Source organism: Lepeophtheirus salmonis, chromosome 1 (genome assembly GCF_016086655.4).
Source record: "Lepeophtheirus salmonis chromosome 1, UVic_Lsal_1.4, whole genome shotgun sequence".
Classification (NCBI taxonomy): domain Eukaryota; kingdom Metazoa; phylum Arthropoda; class Copepoda; order Siphonostomatoida; family Caligidae; genus Lepeophtheirus; species Lepeophtheirus salmonis.
In genome coordinates, this window is record NC_052131.2 from 26142656 (window position 1) to 26163754 (window position 21099).

General features: G+C 32.0%; 2 protein-coding genes across 2 annotated transcripts in view; one reads left to right on the forward strand and one right to left on the reverse strand.

Moving 5' to 3' along the window:
- The first annotated feature begins 1338 nt into the window (after window positions 1-1338).
- Window positions 1339-2155, forward strand: LOC121125777 (thiamine pyrophosphokinase 1-like). Its single transcript, XM_040721033.2, has one exon. It carries the CDS (start codon window positions 1415-1417, stop codon window positions 2153-2155), a length of 741 nt encoding a protein of 246 aa, XP_040576967.1. The 5' UTR covers window positions 1339-1414.
- Window positions 2156-16910: 14755 nt separating this feature from the next.
- Window positions 16911-21099, reverse strand: part of LOC121120753 (glutamate receptor ionotropic, kainate 1) — a 31555-nt gene continuing 27366 nt past the window's right edge. Inside the window, exons 6-9 of the mRNA XM_040715932.2 lie at window positions 18329-18577; window positions 18055-18272; window positions 17782-17997; window positions 16911-17720 (exon numbers count right to left, since the gene is read on the reverse strand). Of these exons, the coding sequence (XP_040571866.1) occupies window positions 17099-17720; window positions 17782-17997; window positions 18055-18272; window positions 18329-18577 (1305 nt within the window). The 3' untranslated portion in view covers window positions 16911-17098. The remainder of the gene's footprint in view (window positions 17721-17781; window positions 17998-18054; window positions 18273-18328; window positions 18578-21099) is intronic.

Sequence of the window (21099 nt, forward strand, 5' to 3'; positions counted from 1 at the left end):
ATGTTTTAAGCCCTCTGTGTTGAAACTTTTAATTCGAGTTATCTTTGTTTAAAGTGGAAAATAGGTGCTTTTTATGCAGAGGCTCATAGCTTCAAGACCAATAAATTCAAAAAGTTTAAAAGTATCTCATTTCATTTTCAGAAAGGGTACAAATCGAGATATGATCAAAAGTTCTTCTGTAGAAAGTGATATGCTATGATGGAATATAATGTCTTTTACAATAATTGAGATGGAACACGTTGCCTCCCTGATAAAAGAAATGTTTTACAAAGTATTTTGTTATCAGTTGTCACCGTTTCTCTTTCCTTTTAAGGGTGGCGTGAGCAGGCGCGGGCTGGAAGGGATGTAGCCCTCCCCCAAAATCAAGGAGTTTTTATTTTCATTATGGAAAAATTATCGCTTTGTAAAAAATGTTTAATCTGTACCTATAAATTTTGATGACCCCCATGTTTTTCCTTAATCAGTGTTCTCTGAACGTTGATTAGTGGAATGAAAAGGAACTCTTAATTCAGTTTTACCATATATCTAACTCCCGCCTTCTCCCTGCGCTCTTATTTTCATAAGAAAAATATGAACTCTAACTATTACACAGATTGTATCCAAACAAATTTTACAAATCAGTTCCCCTTCTAACATGATTTCAAAAATAATCATTCAGTAATAACCACCTACTCATAACTTTTTTCAACCCAATTACACCCAAAAAATTTATAAACTAGAATTTTTTTTTGTCTGAATCAAACAGGAAACTATGTGCAAATAAAAAATGAGAAATTGTTTCCAAATTATTCAACAGCATTGACTCGAAATGTGAAACTTTTTTATCGACGTGGCGTGGCCTTTGTTGAGAAAAATGATTTCAATGAAGCTAAAAGAGACTTGAAGAAAGTATTAGAGCTTGAGCCTCAAAATAAAGCCGCTCAAGAGAAACTTCAAGTTCTTCGGAATAAGGTCAAAAACTACAAAGAAAAAATGGACAAACTCCTCATGAAAGGATTGATGTCTCAAACTTGAAATATCTCGTTTCATAAATTATATGTACTAGATTAATTAATATATTTCGTTAGACATCCTTCCCATATTTTTTCTAAATATTCTATAATTCAAATGCGACAGTTCATATTTTTACAGTCGTTTGAAGAAGTATTTATTGCAAAGTGACTTGCTATACATACTTATATTTGATTCTTTCATGAAAAAAAAAGGAAAAAAATATTTAATTTCATGAATATTTAAATTTGAGGTGAAGGCATCAACTTTATCTATATTAAAATTATTGATTAAACAAGGGCAGAGTTCTTATATACAGTAGCTTCCATAATATGCAAGGACATTGACGTACATAGACATAGTGTTGATTGTCATTTTCTCTTTCAAGTAGTACAATTAATAGAGTACGCAGGATAATAATAATATGGAGACCAACAACTTATCTTGGAATTTATCCAAAATATTGGACCGAGAGCCTTACGCTGCTATTATTTTGAACACACCCATCGATCCTGTGGATGAAAAAATATATTCCTTTTGGAAGAAGGCTTTGTTTCGAGCCACAGTAGATGGAGGAACAGATAGATGGAAGGAATTCGTAGGTGAATTGAAAGATGCCCCTGACCCTGATCTTATAAGTGGGGATTTTGACTCTGTTACTCAGGAAACTTTGTCTTACTACAAATCTAGAGGAATTAGTTCCATTGTTCATACTCCTGATCAAGACTTCACGGATTTTACGAAATGTTTAATTGAAGTTAAGAAGCGACGACAAGATCTCAAGTCCTTTTTTGTACATGTTCAACATTCTGGAAGGCTCGACCAGATATTTGGTAATATAGAAACACTCTTCCATGCAAAAACCATTCTTGGCTCAGATTCTTCAATATATTTAGTGAATTCAAATTCAATTTCTTGGCTCTTAACTCCTGGTAAATATAAAATTGAGTATATTCCAACTAAAAACAAGACCTATGTGGGTCTCATACCAATCGGTACACCTGTTGATTCTATTTCAACTACCGGACTGCGTTGGAATTTAGATAATGGCAGATTAGCTTTTGGAGAACTTGTTAGTACATCAAATGAAGTTGATGGAAATGGCGTAATCATAATTAAAACATCTGGAGACTTATTACTCAACATTAGCGGGATGGGTATTTAGTTATTTAATGTGCCTATATATATTGTTAATTTTTAATATATTGGATGTACTTATAATGGACTAAGTTAATAAAGTTTTCATATTACATCTGTAAAGTAATCAAAAATAGTTATAATCTTAAAAATAAAGATTACTATGATCTTTTTATAAAATGGTATAGTTAGACTTTTGATCAAAGTGGTTTGATCTGATGGAATATATAATGTAAAAAATATACATGTTTGAGTTGGTACAGCGTTCTCTTACTAAGACAAAATTGGATAGGTATTTACCGATTCGGATTTTTTTATTTTTTTTTAAATAAGCAAATATTGATTATTTAATTTTGTAAGGGTGTCTACACGACTCTATTGGGGTGGGGGGGGGGAGGTTAGCTCCGAATATGTCATGCTATGTAATACTGCATAGGTACATATAAATCATTTTAAGATAGATCATTAATACTTAATAAGTTTTCGAAAGTCTATCGGCTAATAATGTATATGTTAGGTTATCAACCATTGCCTGGACATGTACATAGCTTTATAAATAAAAAAAGACTTAACACTTACATCCAAATTACTTTATGCCAACGATCAACACTGATATTTGAAAATAATAAAGCAAAAATGTACTAAAAATCCCTATGATAAATCTAAATTTGTACAATTATACTTCTTTTTTGAGCGATTAGGGACTAAAAAGATCGTATATTAGATAAAAAATATATTATTCCTCCCATTGGAATAGTTTATCTTAATCTTCAACACAGAAAGACGAATGTATAACGATATACTAACATATTTTTAATACATTTAATAATATAAAATAAAACTAGGCAATAGAGGTATAGATTAGTAGGGTTCATCTCAAGGTTCTCTAAAATATTTGGGGAAATGAACTTAAGAAATCATCTCGTAGGCATTACTAATTGGCTTTAATTTAATTGGAATACAAATAATGTAAACGTTATAAGTCATTGACGTTTAAATATATATTTACATATTATTAGTCTAATGACTGATATTTGCAATCCTCATTATCTAATGTATGTGCTCATGAGTGAGTTTAGTACTATATTTATTTTTCTCCACATTCATCTTAGATAAAATTGACTCGTCGAAACGTGTTGATACGAATATTCCACAAAAACAAAGATCCAATTACTTATTATGATATAATAAACTCGTTTAATACCTTAGTTTCAACAATCACACTGTTGATGAAATTAAACTAAAAATATATTAAATAAATAGGCTTAAAATCAATAAGAAATTTACTTATTTCATTTTGCAGGTTTTTTAAAAATAAAACTTTCTGTAGATTTTGGAAAAGAGCAAATTCTGTATCAGAGGAACATTTTCGCTTGAACCAAAGAGTTGCTATCTTCTGGGTTTATTAATACAGATTGAGTCATGAGGCTTAATGTTATAAAAAATGGTATAATATATCTTTATTTTCATTGAAACTATTTCATATAAATCAAAATTTACATTAATCCACAACATATGAAACACATTCTTAACTCAATGGCATGAAACATTACACTATTACACATTTGTCAATGGTTAAAAATATATTAATTAATATTTGAGACACAGGTGATACATCAAAATAAATCAAGTCCATTAGGCAAATAATGGAATGAAGATTACAAAGAATAACTTTTTATTCTGGACAATAAGCATCCATCATCTAGACATCCATAAATTATGACAGGATTTCCTACATCCTTATTTCTGGCTCCATGAACACAATATGACTTGTTGCATACGCGTAGTGAAGAAGTGATTCAAAAAGACGGACATTCAAGGGAGTCCTCGGAGCAAATCCTACTGGACAGGGACAGTTTAGCAGGTATTCATTCCTGCACATGCACTTTTCTCCATTGATGAACGCCGATACCGAATTCGGAATTACACTCTCTGGATCTAATAGATTGCATTTCACTTTTTTTTATAACTTCACCCCCCGATTTTTCTTCTTCTCTCTCTTGGTTTCTATCTCTTTTCTTCTTCTCTCTCTTGGTTTCTATCTCTTCTAGCTGGGGCGTCCCAATACATATTAAGATACTTTTATTAAGAGATCAATTCAAAAATGAGTTTCATCCTTGAAATAGTGTCCTGGCCTTATCTCAAATTACAACAATATAAAGCTTTTTTGGGCAAGCTCTTTTTTTCCAATCAAATTTCGTACTTTCAGCTATCAAATGAGATACTTTTAAACTTTTTGAACTTATTCGTCTAAAAGCTATGAGCCTCTGCATAAAAAGCACCTATTTTCCACTTTAAACAAAGATAACTCGAATTAAAAGTTTGATGTAGACATTTTAAAATGGTTTTAAACTTTTTTAGCATTCAGCTTTAAAATATATTTGTCTAATTTATCCCTATCTTCTATACACAAACAGCTTTGAGCCTTAAAAATAGCAAATAATAATAAAAAAATATATGGCCTTTATATAAAGGCCATGAGGCTATGAGAGAAAAAATAAGGCTATATTTTGAATCAGGGGATCAACTTATATGAAATAGAGCTGATGTTGTTCTTGTACCATTTTTGCTATTGGACAGTGTTATTTAAAAAGACTAAAAGAAGTTTCTTGGAAACTAACTATTTAAAGTCTCGATAATTAATGCTTGGTAAGATGAGGGTAGTGGTTACATCCTCTTTTGAGTATCCTCCATTGAAATTCTTTAATTCTTCTTACTTGGATTTTAGAGTGTCTCTTTTCAAGCATTTCCGTTCCAAACACAATGGCCCATTTACTTCCTCATACTGGACTCCTTTTCTAATTCTTATACGTGAATATAAGTGCCTTGTGTCTTGGTTAAAGGCTCTTGTTAGGACTTACTGACCCTACTAAAAATTGCCATGAGCCATTAATTATCAGTCCCAGTTTCCGAGTCCATACAGGTTTCATAGACATTACTTACTTCTAATAGTTGTTTCACGAGCTCTTTCCTTTCGCAGGTTTCCTTACGAAAATCTCTGGAGGATTTCAATTGGCTTACTTAGAACAGAATAGGAATATACTCAATTGCCAACTGAATCTCTTGAAATACTCATGGAGACCCATTTCCGGGGATGCAAAATCAATTCAATAAACGTAAACCCATTGCGATCCACCACCTTCAATATTGACTTTGTGGACGACAACAAAGTACGAGAATCATTTAGGTCCTTCGGGGCTTACAAGAACTCATGATTAGACGGACTAAAGCCAATTATCCTACATCAAGAAGGAGATAACATAATTCAATACAAAGCGATTGTCAATACAGGCTACCCCCCCTACGCTGGAGAGAAATGAAGGTTGTATTTTTTCCAAAACCGGGTAAACATGACTGCAGCTTGTCAAAATCATTCAGACCAATTACTTTGTCTAACTTCTTTCTTAAAGGTCGTGAGAGAATCGTTCAATAGATAGTTGAAGAAGTAATTCCAATATTCTCCTCACAACATGCTTATACAAAGAGTTTATCAACAGAAATGGCGTTGTCATAGGTTACGGATACCATTGTGAAATCGATCTATCAAAATCAATGTACACTCGCAGTGAGTTTTGATTCTACTGGTGCATTTGACTGTATTCAATTCAACTTAGCGAAATGTGCAACGAAAAAAATGGGAATACCAGATAGTATCAGATCCTGGTACAGAGAACTCCTTAAAAAGCAAACAGCGACAGCTGAACTTAAGGGAGAAAAAGTTAGCATAAACTCAACACGGGGTAGTCTCCAAGGAGGTGTGCTTTCACCTATGATATGGAACATGATCATGGATACCCTACTTGTAAAATTTAATAATAATGCAGTCAAGTCTATTGGCTATGCTAATGATATCCTTCTACTAATGAGTGGAAAGCATCCACATGGTTTGACCTTTAACCCAGACAAAACTAAATCAGTTGTTTTCTCAAAGGCATATAAACTGCGTTCTAAATACTTCCCCGACTATAAATGGGTGGAAAACTCATACATTTTTCATCACAAATGAAATACCTTGGTGTTATATTTGATCAAGGACTTATTTGGACAGAACAACTCCAACAAAAAGCTGCTAAATGCGGTCGTCTGTGGAACATGGACAAAACAGTAATTGGTCAAAAGTGGGGTTTACTCTCAGACAAAGTTTTATGGCTCTATGAAGTGATTATAAGATCAATAATTTCTTACGGGAGCCTTATATGGGGCAATGCTATTATAGCAAAAAAAAAAGAAGTGCCGTAAAGTTTTTAAATGGCATTCAAAGAAAAGCACTTCTTCCAATGACCCACTCACTTCGGTCCACGCCGACAGCGGGGATGGAATCAGTTATGGGAATAGTCCCTCTCGATCTTCATATAATAGAACAGGCAACAAAAGCAAGATGGAGAACAAGACACTTCTTACGGGATACCTGGGACGGCATTGGCAACCTTCCAAAACGTCGTTGACACCGTTTCTCCTGTGACAAAATACTCAACCAGCTCCCCTAAACAAACCCAGTGATTACATAGAAGGAAAACTAATTTGGATGGATAACTCTAAGCTTGATAATCCGGACATAATCATGTACACATGGATCAAAGGATGAAGAAGGCAAGACAGGGGCTGGATGGGCAATTACCAGGGTAAATGTTGTAAATCATCACTCCATGACATCTTTGAATATAGAAGCATCCGTCTTCCAAGTTGAGGTTTTCACCATAAACCAATCGGTAGGCGACCTTTTAAAACAAGAAAAAATATCGAATAAAGTTATGATCCGAACTGGCTCTCAGTCAGCAGTTGCTACTCTGATTAATCCACTTACCGCAAGTGATGAACTCAAAAATTGTAAAGAAACCATCAATCTCTCAAAAAAGATAAAGAAATATTCATTGAATGGTGCAGAGGTCACAATGGCATCAAATGTAATAAATTCGCTGACTATCTTGCAAAAAGTGCAACGTGAATATGTTGGTGTATCTCCCAGTTATATTAAGAAAACACTTGATGACTTCTTTTACAAAATGTGGCGTAGTTGTTTTAAAAACAATCAGAGCATAAAGCACATACATGTGATGATGAAAGAGCCAAGATCAAAACCAGTTAAGCTTCGACGTGAATGCCTGAAGCTACTTGTTCAAGCCTACACAGGACATGGACCATTCCTCGACCCTCTCAGTAAATGGAAGAACACAAGTGCACTCAGCAATATCTGCAAGGAAGAGACTCAGAGTGCAGATCATCTTATAAATAGAAGTCCCGCTCTCTCATATGAGAGAATTGAAGCTATGCAAAAAGAGGAAGAAAATCCATGAGTGATAGCACCAAAAACAGACTTATAAATATATATATACTAGAGCAGCAAAACGTGGACTCGAGAAGTTGCTTTAGAAGTACTTCAATATATTTTTATTTTCAATATTAACATAAAAAATAATTTTAGCAAAACTTGTGAACAAGGCATTTACAAACTTGGCCATCTTCATCATCAATCACAGATTTTCAGTTGGCGAGACATGTTCTTAACCAGCTGATCCCGTTCTTCTTTTCATGATAATATATTACATATGTATACGCTCTTCTTTAAAAATAATTTTTACGTCATGACGTCTTAGTATCTTTTATGGCCAGTGTTTCCAAATAACCGACTTTTATCAGGTTAAACCACGGCTCCTTAGGTCTTCATCCCTTTTTGAGTTAATATAAATTATAGTCTATGAGTCCAATAGAGACTTACCCTTATAACTGCCTCACAATTCATCTGTACTCCTCTCCGTCATTCATGGGCACACACGCCATGGGCTGTAGGAAGCAATTTTAAACAGGCGGATTTTGTGACACATTTATATACTTTTTTGGGGTGGGGGCGAGGTATGACAATAGTTATGACATCTGTATAATCAAAAACCAATTATAATTACGTATAAATATATACGTCCCTGAAATAATAATTCATCCTAGTTGTTATGACGCACCATTTTTAATTATGATAGTCAAACTGGTAAGTTTTGATGATTTTTCTTTGTCTAACGGATGTTTCAATGATAAAATATGAATATCTCTTAATTATTTATCTTTTCATAGACTAAGCATGGATAATTTTGTACCTGTATTTTTCTATAAGCTTTTTATTTCAATAAAGATTTTTTAATAATTGCCGAATAAGTTCGCAAATCATTTATTGTAAATATGAAAGTGGTGAAAAACGTCAGACTTTTATCCATCAAATTGATTGGGTTAGACTTACTCGTCCATCTGAAATAATAACTTAAATTTCCACTTTTGCATTTAAAATATTTTTGTATATTTTAAAGAATAAGTCAACTTTAAAAGACACCACTGCCTAAGAACATGCAAAAAAAAAAATATATATTCCTAAAAATTTGTATAAAAATGATAGCAAATGCCCCTCATACTTTTGACATTCTGGAAACAAAGCCTCTTATTGGAAGAAAAATGTTAGATTGTATGTCTAAAAATTTTATTTAATTCATAAAAATTATATCCAAGGAATCAAAAACATTAATGGGGATTGAATATAAAATAAATAATTTATGCTCAAAGGGAAGAGTATCTTTAATGCTCTTAATAGTTTTGTCAAGGAATATTGGAACCACAATAAAAAACTAGTATTCATTTAGTTAAAATATATAATTAATTTATTTTTGTGGAGATCCTATGTCTTCACAATGTTAACATTTCAATAAGATGATAAACAATTTAGTAGTCCATACTCACTAAGTTTTGAAATTGCAATGACATTCATATTTTCCAATGACACAAATGACTCATAAGTAGTAAGGAACTCGAAAGTGAGGCTTGAAGTGTCTAGGATGAAAAGTAATTAATAGTCTGTACAGAGCGTACAGTAGGAATTCAGTCACAGAAATGGAATTACTATCAGACCAGTGTGATAGAGATGATAAATTTCTTTTTCAAGGACACGAAATAACTCGAATCAAAAAAATATTCCTTATAATAGAAGACGAAGTGTAATTGACTGTTGGAGGAATCACTCTAAGTTTTAATTAAGCAACCGTGGATGAAGGATGAACTCCGACTGATGTTTTTGAGCACTCAGCGATTTTTCACAAAGTTGGAAGCCATTATCACAGATCTTAATGCTAAACGTCATCCTTAATATGAATGTGCCTTCCATAATTGGAGGTGAAATACACTGAGTAAGACATGTGAACCTCTTCATAAAAAGATGATATCCCTGAATATGAAGCTCAAGACTGGAGGCGACTGGCTAGGATATCCATATGAAAACATATTAATTCAAAGGAACAATTGGTGGACGTAGGTCCATATACCAAGATATCCATCCAATTAATCAGTATATTGAAGGACCCAACCCTTAAGATATTAATTTATACTACACACACTGACTACATACAAATACAATACACACTTTAATCTCTTCTTTTTGATTTCTCTCTTTTATTTAGATCTAATTTTGTAATTACCATAACCAACATTCCCTTCCCTGTTGTTTTAGTATTCATAGTCTTGACTATTGGTCACCGACCTATATAATAACTGGATACTCAACATATATAATAAAAAGGAGAATCGCCTTTCGGCTGCCGGCAACCATTTTATGTAAATATCTATATCCATGTATATTAATATATTTATCTAGAAAAAGATTCTATATAAACTTCATTTTGATCAGAGGTATTTTTATTACGTTTAAGCATAATTTTTCTTAATGACTTTAATAGAAGATATTTAAAGCTTTTGAATCACTGATTCTTAAAAAAGGATTTGCTTTGAATGGGGCTTCCGAATAAGATCTGTTTTGAATTATTCCAAGATGTAGTTTGCTTCATGATGCAAACGATTTTTATAATTTTAAATTTTAGAACGTGGTTATTTAAAGGTGAGTATTCGAAAGTGTGCGGTTCAATATCCTTAAATATCTTTGAATTGTCATTTCATTTTTGTTATACGTAGTTGGTACTAGCGTTTTAAATGAATGTTGTCTTGGTTTTTAGAACGAAAGGAGGCACATCAAAGTAGTCATGATCACTAATTATCAAATATTTTTTTTTAAGGCCATACTTCTTGATCAATGACAAATCTTCATCATCAAGGAATCGGAAAACTTCTGATGGTTTCCTCTTGTTCTTTGCGGTAGTGAAAAGCGCCGCTGTATATCCAGCCTTGTGCAATTACCACCGCTGTCAAAGACATGATGCCTAAATTTATAGCCACATATATATGTATGAAAAAATGGGACATGTTGGATTATTATCGTTTCCTATATGATACCTTATGGCACAAAATAATAACTATATGATCCTGAAAACGAATTAAAAATTGGAACGATATTAAAGTAGAATTCACATACACTAGGTAATATGTATAAATATCTACCTGAGATAGTTTGTAAGTTAGAAGATACTTCATTCTTACAGATTTAACTAGAGAGTCAAATATGCCGCAAATTGAAGTAATTAATGCCATAAATCCAACAAAAGGAGTTTTTTACGCGTTTTTACCAAAGATTTTCCAAATTCATCCTTCAATTAAGAAATATATAAAAACATATCTTGAATGCTTGGTTTCCAATAGTCTTCTTTTCCAATTCTCAGAGAAGATTTGAATCCTTTTGCTAATGGATTTCTGTTGTCTGTAAAATCACTAAGTCTATCAAATCTTCTAAGAAACTTGAATGTTCCTTCAGAGTTGCTAAACTCCGGTAATTGAAGATCCTTATTACATAACTCGATCCCATCTACTAAAGATGAACTAATGAGTTGAGTAGCCAAGTTTACCTATTGAAATAAACAAATTAATTGATAACAATTTTTTCATTTAAAAAATGTTAACATTTTTCACATACCTTCATTTTCATATTATGGAAGTTAATTTGCTTTTTTCTTTGTTTATTTGGAGCTGGTAGTCCTTCTGACGTTTGAAGTTTTTCCAATTCTTGTAGGTACTTCCATTTAACTCTTCTACCGTATTTATCCACCATAACTTTCGTGGATGCAAATGTACTTTATAAAATGGCATGTGTCTAGTAGCATAAATACTTTTTGGTGACGATTCACTGTGGGGAAATAAATAGGTCTGAAATGTCTCTCCTGGTTCCAAATTTCCTTCCAATTCTGTTAACATTGCTTAGTGATTACAAGGGCCGTCCAAAGTTAAAATAGGCCACATTTATATAAATAGAATGGAATCTTCTAAGACATTCTTTTACAAGATTAGTTTTTTCGGATACAGTCAATCTATGAATGAAAAAAATGAGACGCTGGAACATTCCAATTCGAGCTTATAGAAACAACCATGAATACAAAACCTCAGTTTCACAAATTTATTCCTCGTTAAGCCCCATGTTGACATATCCATTAAAGCCTTTCCCATTTCATTGATTTTTTGAATATTGACATTTCATCGAAGGTCAAATTAACAAGAATGTCTTCTTTAGATTCATGGGCTTTATTGGCCTTAGATTGTAGGATATCAAAGAAAGATTGAGTAAATCTCAGGTCACTATCTACATTAGAATACCAGTTTCTAATTCTACTGAGACTATGTAAGCAAAAGTTAACATTCGTCTTCCTTACATAATTATAGGCTTTAGTTAAGTAAAATGACAATGTCAAAGTGAATACTCGAAGTTTGGGTGAATAGCTGCTACGACATCCCTTTTCATTATTTCCGAGTTGTCTCCTCTTCAAAAGATTTTTAGGTACGTCCGACATTGTTTCAAGAATAGATGCCGCCTCTTCTTACATCCCTCTCTTGGACTTCAATTCACCGACTACGTCAACTAAGGTTGATAACTTCTAACCTAACTTATTTTTTTTTCCATCTGGACTTTTGTGATCTCGATGAAAGGTAGGCAATCATATCTCATTGCAATTGGAGATTCTTTTTGATGTTTTGAGCTGATGAAAGACAGTCGGGATGATCCAACTCTACATCATTTTGAGCTCCTCACAGGAACCGGATATCTAGTGCTGGCTCAGGAAACTTTTCACTACTTTGGGGGATGAGGAATGTCTCTCCATGGAGGACTTGCATTTTAAATTGGTTCTAATGACCTTTTCTTGAAGATTAGAAGGAAATGCTTTAAATATCCTTGGCACAGTGTTGTCTCTTAAACTTATAACAACCAAAGTTCTATTAAAACACTCAGGATCAATTTGTGTGGAACAAATCCTTGAATGCTCCTTTGGAGTAAAGTTTTTCAACTTGAGGTTCCTTACCCATTACCGGCACCTCTCTGAATCCTTCGGAAATCCATGAGATGAAAATTCACTCTTAGCAACACATTTGTTCTTGCACCCACACGGAACTCAAGACCTGATTTGCAATTTCACTTTAAAGCTTAGCTTTGAATAACTTAGGAATACATAAAATGCCTGCCAACAGCTGAAGGACAGGTCTCCTTTTTATTATATAGGTTGTGCATCCAGTTATTATATAGGTCGGTACTATTGGTAAACAAATCGACAGCTGATAAAAAAAATATATATAGGCCTATTTAATATTTTAGTGACTCCCTTAGTCGTCCTCCCAACATTGATGGATGTGAAAACAAAAAATTTAAAGTAAGTAAAGCCCGTAATGAGATATCAGAAGAAAAATCTACCCAATAGAAATTTGTCTCTAACATCACGAGGGGATTTTTTTCACTTTTCCGAAATAACGAGATTCAATTAACTACCTATATACAATCCATACTTCGATAAAAATAAAGATCTTTTATTAGTTTATTGCTTAACCAAAAATAGAAGTGAGAAAACATATTTTTCTATATATAAATTTTAGTGCCAAGAAAGCTCTAATACAATGATACTTAAGACATTACAAGCTCTTTCCTTTGTACCCCCAGACTAAGTCTATTACACACAAAGGTGAAAATCTAGTGTTGATTGGGCATGTTAAAAAAAAAAAGAAACAGAAAATCAAGATGGTAACCTTGACAATTTGAAGAATATTTGGAGGAGAGAAAGAATAATGATCATGACGTTTCATTAGATCGGTTACAATCAGCTCTGACAAGAGAGGAAGGAGAAAAGGATATAAACAAGAACATTTGCTGGAATTACTCCGATTTCAATCCCCAATACTACTCTGAGACCAAAACGGACTTACAATTATAACTCCGTAACAAATCCTCAGGGTTATTCTCCGTCTTTTATGAACACACACGAACGTTCAAACAGGTTTTGAATATAATGGAATCTATTTAGGAAATGGTGTTCACTACTCAGGAATTAAATAATAATGACAACTGCTAAGGAAAAGAAAATTCCTCCTTGATACTACCAATTTCAAATTAACGGGCGAGCTAAAAAAACACACAGGATTTACATGTATATAAATTCAATAGGGTTATAAATGAAATGAATGAAGGAATAATTTGAAAATAATAAAATATTTTGCAACAACTTGGTTAGGTACTTTTCATTGGTGGAAAAGAAGAAAACATCTAATTGAGATATACATATATTTGACGTTTGTTATAGATTGCCGAAAGATTGACCTCGGACCAACAATTATGTCAAAGGATGGTACGATTCATTTCATCAAAGATTCCAAATATGTCATCCTACTGTTGACAGTCTTTTTCGAAAAATCCGGATAGATTAAGGTTCTACTGAAATAATCATTCGTCAAATACAAAATGGAGTCGTAGTAGAAATCAAAAAATTATTGAGATCTGAATCAAAGACTTCAACGAATTTTCATCAATTATAAAAATCATAGATGCATTAAAATATAAAATCTATTGCACAAAATTTTAAATCTAATTTAATACATTTCTAGAAAATGTTAAAACTAATATTTCTGAAAAGTTTTAATAAATATATTTTTGTGGAACATAAAAAAACAAATTTTTAATGGTAATGAATACTTCTAATTTTTAAAAAAGAATAACTACGTGTTTAAAGAATAATCAAGCTACCATAATTTGCGTTTATCTTCAATTTCAAAGTTTATTCAGAAATTCATTCCTCCTAGAAAACGTCTTTTCGACACTTCGTCTTTTGTGATTGTGTCCGAACACCGATAACAATTAATGTCATTACTTTTGTACCAAATGCAATTACTTTTGTGAATAATTTAAAGAGCTATGCATTTTGGAATAATTTTTGTGTATATGTTTGAAGTTAATATATTTTGATTTTTTTCTTATAATTTGGAATTACTTTATGAATGTTATATATATGATAACTTAAATGATTAATTCAAATCATGACTGTTATTATCCTTGCATCATATCAATGACAGTTCCATGATCTTTCCCAGATGTAGTTAATGGAAAAGAGAGCATAAAATATTGCATAAGTGTTAGCTAGTCTAAAAATTTAAAACTGGATTATAGTCATTCTTCATATGCATCTCTCAACCATTCATTCCATTAGGAAAGCAAACAGATGGAACGATAAAGCTCAATATATATCGCGCTCGGGAGAATTTACTCTCTTTATTTATATGTGCGTATGCTTGTGATTCCCCACCGTTCCTAGAGAAGGAAATATACATTTCCAGCGATAGTAACCGGAATTGCTTGGAGTTATTAGGAGCTGACAATAGACAGGGAGAAAAAACTTTGATTTATTAATAAAGAACTGTACTCCCCTTTTCTTTTCTTTCTCAATGTGACTTACTGGCCTTTAGCTACACATGCTTTTTGCTAAACATAATCTAAAGTCACATTCATATTATTTCTTATATGAGTACTTCTTTTCTTTTTTATATGATGCGCTGAGCTATAGCTAAATAAACTAATTTTTAAATTTGAGTACCACACAGACAAATAAATAAAGATACAGACTGTGCTTTATTAATATAGAAGATGTGTATTGACTTTTAAAAAATATTTCCTAGGTTAGATGAAGTAATTACTATTTATAATGTATACTTAAAATGAATCGGTGTAACTCAATCGGACAAATTAAAGTGAAAAAAAAGAAAGAAAGAAAAAAAGAGCACTAAACTATTTACACAATTGGTAGTTGGCTAATTAACTGCTTAAAAAAAAAAAAAAAACAACACACCACGTTTACGAGGGCCTTAATAAGTCGGAATGGGACTACTGGAAAGCGCAAGGTGAAAGATAGAGATTTTTGGGCATACTGAATTTAAACCTTTGTTAATATCAGCTGCCTGTTATATGATTTTGGAGAGGGAAAATAAATGACTGCTATAAAGAGGAGAAAACTTTTTACAAATAAAATATCATTAGTGCACCGAGAATATTATGATTATATTTAAATGCATGTATGTATATATTATCTTGCATTTTAAAGCAATTTAGAGGAAAAGATAGTTATAATTGATAATTATTCTTTCAGAGGGAGAAGTTAACACCACTTCAAACTATTGAATAATGAACAAAATTCTATTTATTTTTCTCAGCGCTGAAACTTAATTCATTCTTTACAAATATCCCTTCTTTATTATAAAGGGAAAGTAATCGACAGATAAACATATGACAGAAAATGAGGAATACATTTTCAGATAAACAAATCTCAAGTCAGGGAGACCCTTAACAGTTGCAACATCCCCTTTTTCTCCAACATCAAAAAGGTTATAGCAACAAAATTTACATTAGAAATAGACAGAGGAGAGCACATTGCAGGGGTGTACGCATGGGGTGTGCTAGAGAGGCTCCAAATATCAAAACCAATTTGTTTTTTGATTTTTTTTTCAAAATAATTACATTTTTTGTGAATAGCTGTGCATTTTTGAATTTTTTTTTCAAAGAAATTGACCTTTTTGTAAATAGCAATTTTTGTAATATTTTCCAAAAAATCGAAATTATGAAATTTATTTCCAAAAAAAATTAATATTTGAATTTTTTTCCAAAACAATTAAAAATGATACTAACTTTTTCCTCAAAATGTTTAAATTTTTGTAAATGGCTATGGATTTTTGAAATTTTTTTGAAAAAAGGTACAAATTCAATTAAAAAAAAAAAAAAAAAAAAAATTGAAATCCTTTTTTACAAAATTTTATTTTTTGTAAAAAGCTGGGAATTTTTTCCCCAACATATTCAATATTTTGTGAATAGCGTTAGATTTTTGAAATTTTTTTCTAAAAAAATTAATATTTGAAATTTTTTTCTAAAAAAATATTTTTCATGAACAGCTATGAAATTTAAAATTTTTTTCCTATAAACTTAATTTATTGTGAATAGGTATGGTTTTTTGGAAAAAAATCCAAAAACCAAGCCCATTCCCTTCAAAATATAATCTTACTGGGGGGGTACACTTGCGACTCGACTTGGAATTGAGAGCCCATATTACTTACTGCTTAACTTGATCTAACAATCAAAGTCTATTTAAAAAGTAATAGATCTTTGTTTCGGGAAATTTGGCAGAAAACAAATTTCAAAAGTTCTTTCAAGTTGGTGTCCCCTTCAGAATATTTTCTGACATCCCTAGGTACTAGATGGCTTTAATGTGAATGGGCCTGGGAAAAATTCGGAGGGGTAGAGGATAGACCTTGTGCTCTTGTGATGACAAAAAATCTACCCTTAATTGTTTATGTTAGTGGGATTACCCGTGTTAGACATAGGCGTAATTTGCATATGTATCTCAAATAGGATTCAAATTCAGGGATTAAATTCATTGGTTGTAGAATTAGAGACTTTTCTATGGACATCTTTTTTTTAATCTTACAATCCATCATGAGAGAAAGAGAGAGAGAGAGAGAGAAAGACAAACTTGTTATTTAAAGACACTTCAGAGAATGAACTCACTCAAAATACTGACCATATTATCAATTCAAGATACATACAAGATATTATAAACTAATAAAGAACTTTACTTTCTGAAATTCGTGTATTGTTTCATATTAGATAAAATCTTAGAACATGCAAGTCCTTTTTAATTTATATGTCTATAAGACACACATATGTACATTTACTAGTTTTTTATACTGCTTCATGTATGTATAAACTTTGGTGAATCGCTAATTGTATTATTGTAATTGGCGAGGATCAGTAATTTCCATAGCACTATAAAACACACTGGGAGCAATTTGGTTGAGAAGGAGCCTCATGTTTCGTTTTACTATTGGAGAAAAAAGGGATGTGAGAATTAGAAAAGTCTTTTCCATACTTAACAAGAGGAATTTCAGAGCTGGAATTGCTCCAACAGAACTCCATAATTGCCACAATCACAGCAACAGCAAGTCCACAAAGAAGAACAACAAAGATTCCACCAATGTTGACTATCCCAAGAGCGTTGGCTTTTACTGAGTCAACTACTCTTGGCTTCGTGGAGCAATGAGTTGAGGAACTCGTGCTCTGACTCTTGTTTCTCCACCATTTATTGTAGTACATTTGAATCACTCCTTTCTCTTGGAGAAAGAGAATGGCCTGTGATATTTTGTCTCTCCATTTTGATCCTTTGGGTGTGGCTATCCCGTAGCCTTTACTATCGATGAGATCACCGATTTGTGTTAGATTACAGTTTCTCTGAACCAAATAGTCTAGCATGGTGGACTCCCCAAGAAATGCATAGTTGCCACTCAGGACTTTCTCTACTCCGCTCTCATACGAAGTGACAAAGGACTCATTTTCTCCTTTGCTTTCCATATATCTCCACATTTTCTGGTAGTTTCCAACCTTAGAGTCACTAAAATTTAATGAGGGATTTATAATATGCTTATACATATATCTAATCAAAACAACTTTACCGAAAAAACGTCATAGTGGAACCACCAGCGAGGGTTCCATATCCAATGTTACTTTGTTTAGCTAAATCCTCTGCGGATTCGATGGGAGTAGCCATACGTTCCACTGTGAGGAAGGCAGCTAAATTTGCGGTATATGACGAAATCATGATGAGAGTAAAGAACCACCAAATTCCACCCACTATTCGTGTTGAAGCTGCCTTGGGATTCACATCAGAGCTAGAAAAATAAAGCTTGACTATGTATTGTCCTCTCAAAAGAGAAAATTAAGAGTACCCCTGCTGCATAAGAGTTCCGATCGCAAACCAAAAGCTATTGGGGAGAGTGAAGTCATTTTGAAAGACAAGACGATTACGATCTTGACAAGGATTAGGATATGCCCATTCATAAGGAGAAAATCTCGCAATGATCCAAATCGTTATGGACACAAGTACGTAAGCAAAGAGTATATATAGCCAAATTTCCAAGGCCAAAGGATTCATAAAAGAGAACAACTGATTCACATGCTTTTTATTAAAGATCAGAAAATCAGAAGTTAAAAACCACTTACCTCTGTGGGTTGAGGCTTCGGTGCTTTAAATAAAATGGATATCCCCAAATTCATAAAAGGTTTCGTGAAATCAATGACTGTTTCCCTTGCATAATTGATTGTCATGGACGCAACAGCCAAATCTGCTCTTTTATCAATAAGCTGTTTAACAATTCCGTTCCATTCTCCTGTTTCATGATTGTAGAATCCATATAAGTTGTCTGGGACGGTATAGAGTCTGTATTTAAACCCCAATACTTCAGCAATGGCCTAATTAAAAGGAAATAAATAATTGTACATAATACTTGTCAAAAAATGTCTATTCATGGATTAAGATAATGTGTCTATCGTTTTTTCTTTTTCCTCGAATAACACGAAATGACTGGTATAATCCAACATACTTTGGTTGAGCGGAATACATGTTTCTAATAATAATCCTACTTTTCTCGTCTCTTATCGATCTAAAAAAATGCTAATTGTAGAAATCTAGTCATTTAATTGTATGATCAATTTAATTCAAGCATCACTGTTTTTCTTTGATATGAAATTATATACAATAAAAGATCCTTTATCTTTTTTTTATATTTGAAAGTCATTTGAGTTGTGTTAAGTTAATTTGTCCATTTTATCTAATAAATATATTAACTCCTTGCTCAAACATTGCGTCAATTTTGATTTATGGCAAAATCTGTGATTAAAATAAAAACACTATCCTTAGCATTCTTTTTTTATTACCTCGAAGTTTTTGCCCTGTTTGTTTGTCATCACCAGGATTAAGGCCAAAGTAACTGATTGATTTTGATCTAACTTAATACGAAGATTAAAAATGGACACTGTTAGTTTTGAGGCGTCAAGATAAAGTTAATACAAAATGTGAATTAAAAATGTAGAAGCGACATTAACTTTGGGACATATTGATATAAAGAAATCTAGTTGGTGGTGTCATTATGTAGTCTAATATAGATGGTTCATATTGCCAAAAAAAATCAAGGACAAGACTAAGGATTAAAGTTACACAAAAGATCAAAAATGTATAATCGAACATCACGTTTGAACAAATTGAGATAAAGAGCTGAAATCAGATCTTTTTGGTACGCAATGCATATATGTATAACACATATTAAAGTATTAATGCAATATATATGAAATTTATTAAATTGATCATTGCACATTTTTGACTTCAATATAGAGAAAAAATGATATTTCATTTAGGAAAAATTATTATAGGAGGAGGTTTACGTTCTACCCAAAGTGTATATCCTAGTTGTTATTTGCCTATTCCGATTCTTTAATATTCTAAGTAATATCATTTCTTTTTTTATCACAATTGATAAAATAAATCAACTTACTTTAACTAATGCAAATAATATTCAAAGTGATGTGTCGCAAGCTGAATATTGCTACTTGAGGATTTTCGAATTTCTAAAAAAAACCTCGAGGAATTATGAGTTTTAATCGTTACTAGCTTGAATACTCTTTAATCACACTAACACTTACGCTCGCTAAAAAACAAACTCGCCAGACAAAAAACAAAAACAAACATATTAATTAAAAATAATTGTTTTAAAAAAAATATGTTATTTTTTTTAAAACACAATTATTTAAACTTGTAATTTAAAAAGTATTTTAGTAATTTATTTTCCAAGATTAACTTAAAAATTAGTTTAAATTATTTGAATCAATCACATCAATATTTCACTATAGTCTGGTTATTACTTATAGCTAATATGCTTTTAGTGGTACTAATGCTTATTAATATGAATGCATATGATAATATCTAGAAAATAAAAAAATTTAGACGGGTAATATTTTTCTTTTACATATTCATCCTTAAAGAAGGAAAGTTGTTTTTAATAAATAATATATTTATCGAATACGAATCTTGTTAAAATTTTAACCTACAGTAAATTCACTTCAAATTATAACTACTATTTAAACAAAGAAGATAATGATAGTTACAAAACTAGTACTCTAGTACTGAAATGCTGCACGTGCTAGAGGCATGGGGATTATGTTTAATCTTCAATCTCAAGGAACACGTCTAATGAGTTGAATAGTTTGAAAATGAAATTTTAACATTCCAATTTATGTTTAAAAGCGGCCCCCTTTTCTAGATCTCTTTACAAAACGTATTCCACTAAATTAACAACATCTACACCGACCGCATGTGCTTAGAACACATTTGTTCATGTTTAGTTTGTGTTCAATTTGTTTCTTATCAGTTTTCGAGCATTTAGTATTATAAATTATTTTACTACAATATTTATCTTCTGTTTAAATATAAAAGAGAGATTATGTGTGTGTAGATGTCCTTTATATGTTCCCACTCCGTTGTACCCAGGAGGATGAAATTTTGCATGGGTGCTTCTTTTGAGCTGGGACAGGCTAAGGCAGGGGTTTCGATTTTTGGGGAGGTAATATAAGGGGGGCTTAGGCTATACCATAAACCCTAAAAACGTTTTTTGCAGCTCAAGGATATTATATTGGGGGTTGAGTTAAATATTAATCAGTGATTGCGTTTCGAATACAACTGTAGAAATTACTACGTTTTCTAAATTAATTCAAAATCAAAAAAGTTATGGGCTAAAAAAATCGATGAAAACTGCAACTTTGTTTATTTTAGGTGTGAAAAAAGGAACTTCCAATGGAATATGGGATTAGTAAATGGAATAAAGTTTCTAGAAATTTTTCTGGAGATTCGTTTGCATATAAATTTCCCAAATAAAAAATTGAGGTTTAACGGAAATATCTGTCATTTTCTGAATAATTTTTCAATTTTTTAAATTTTTTCC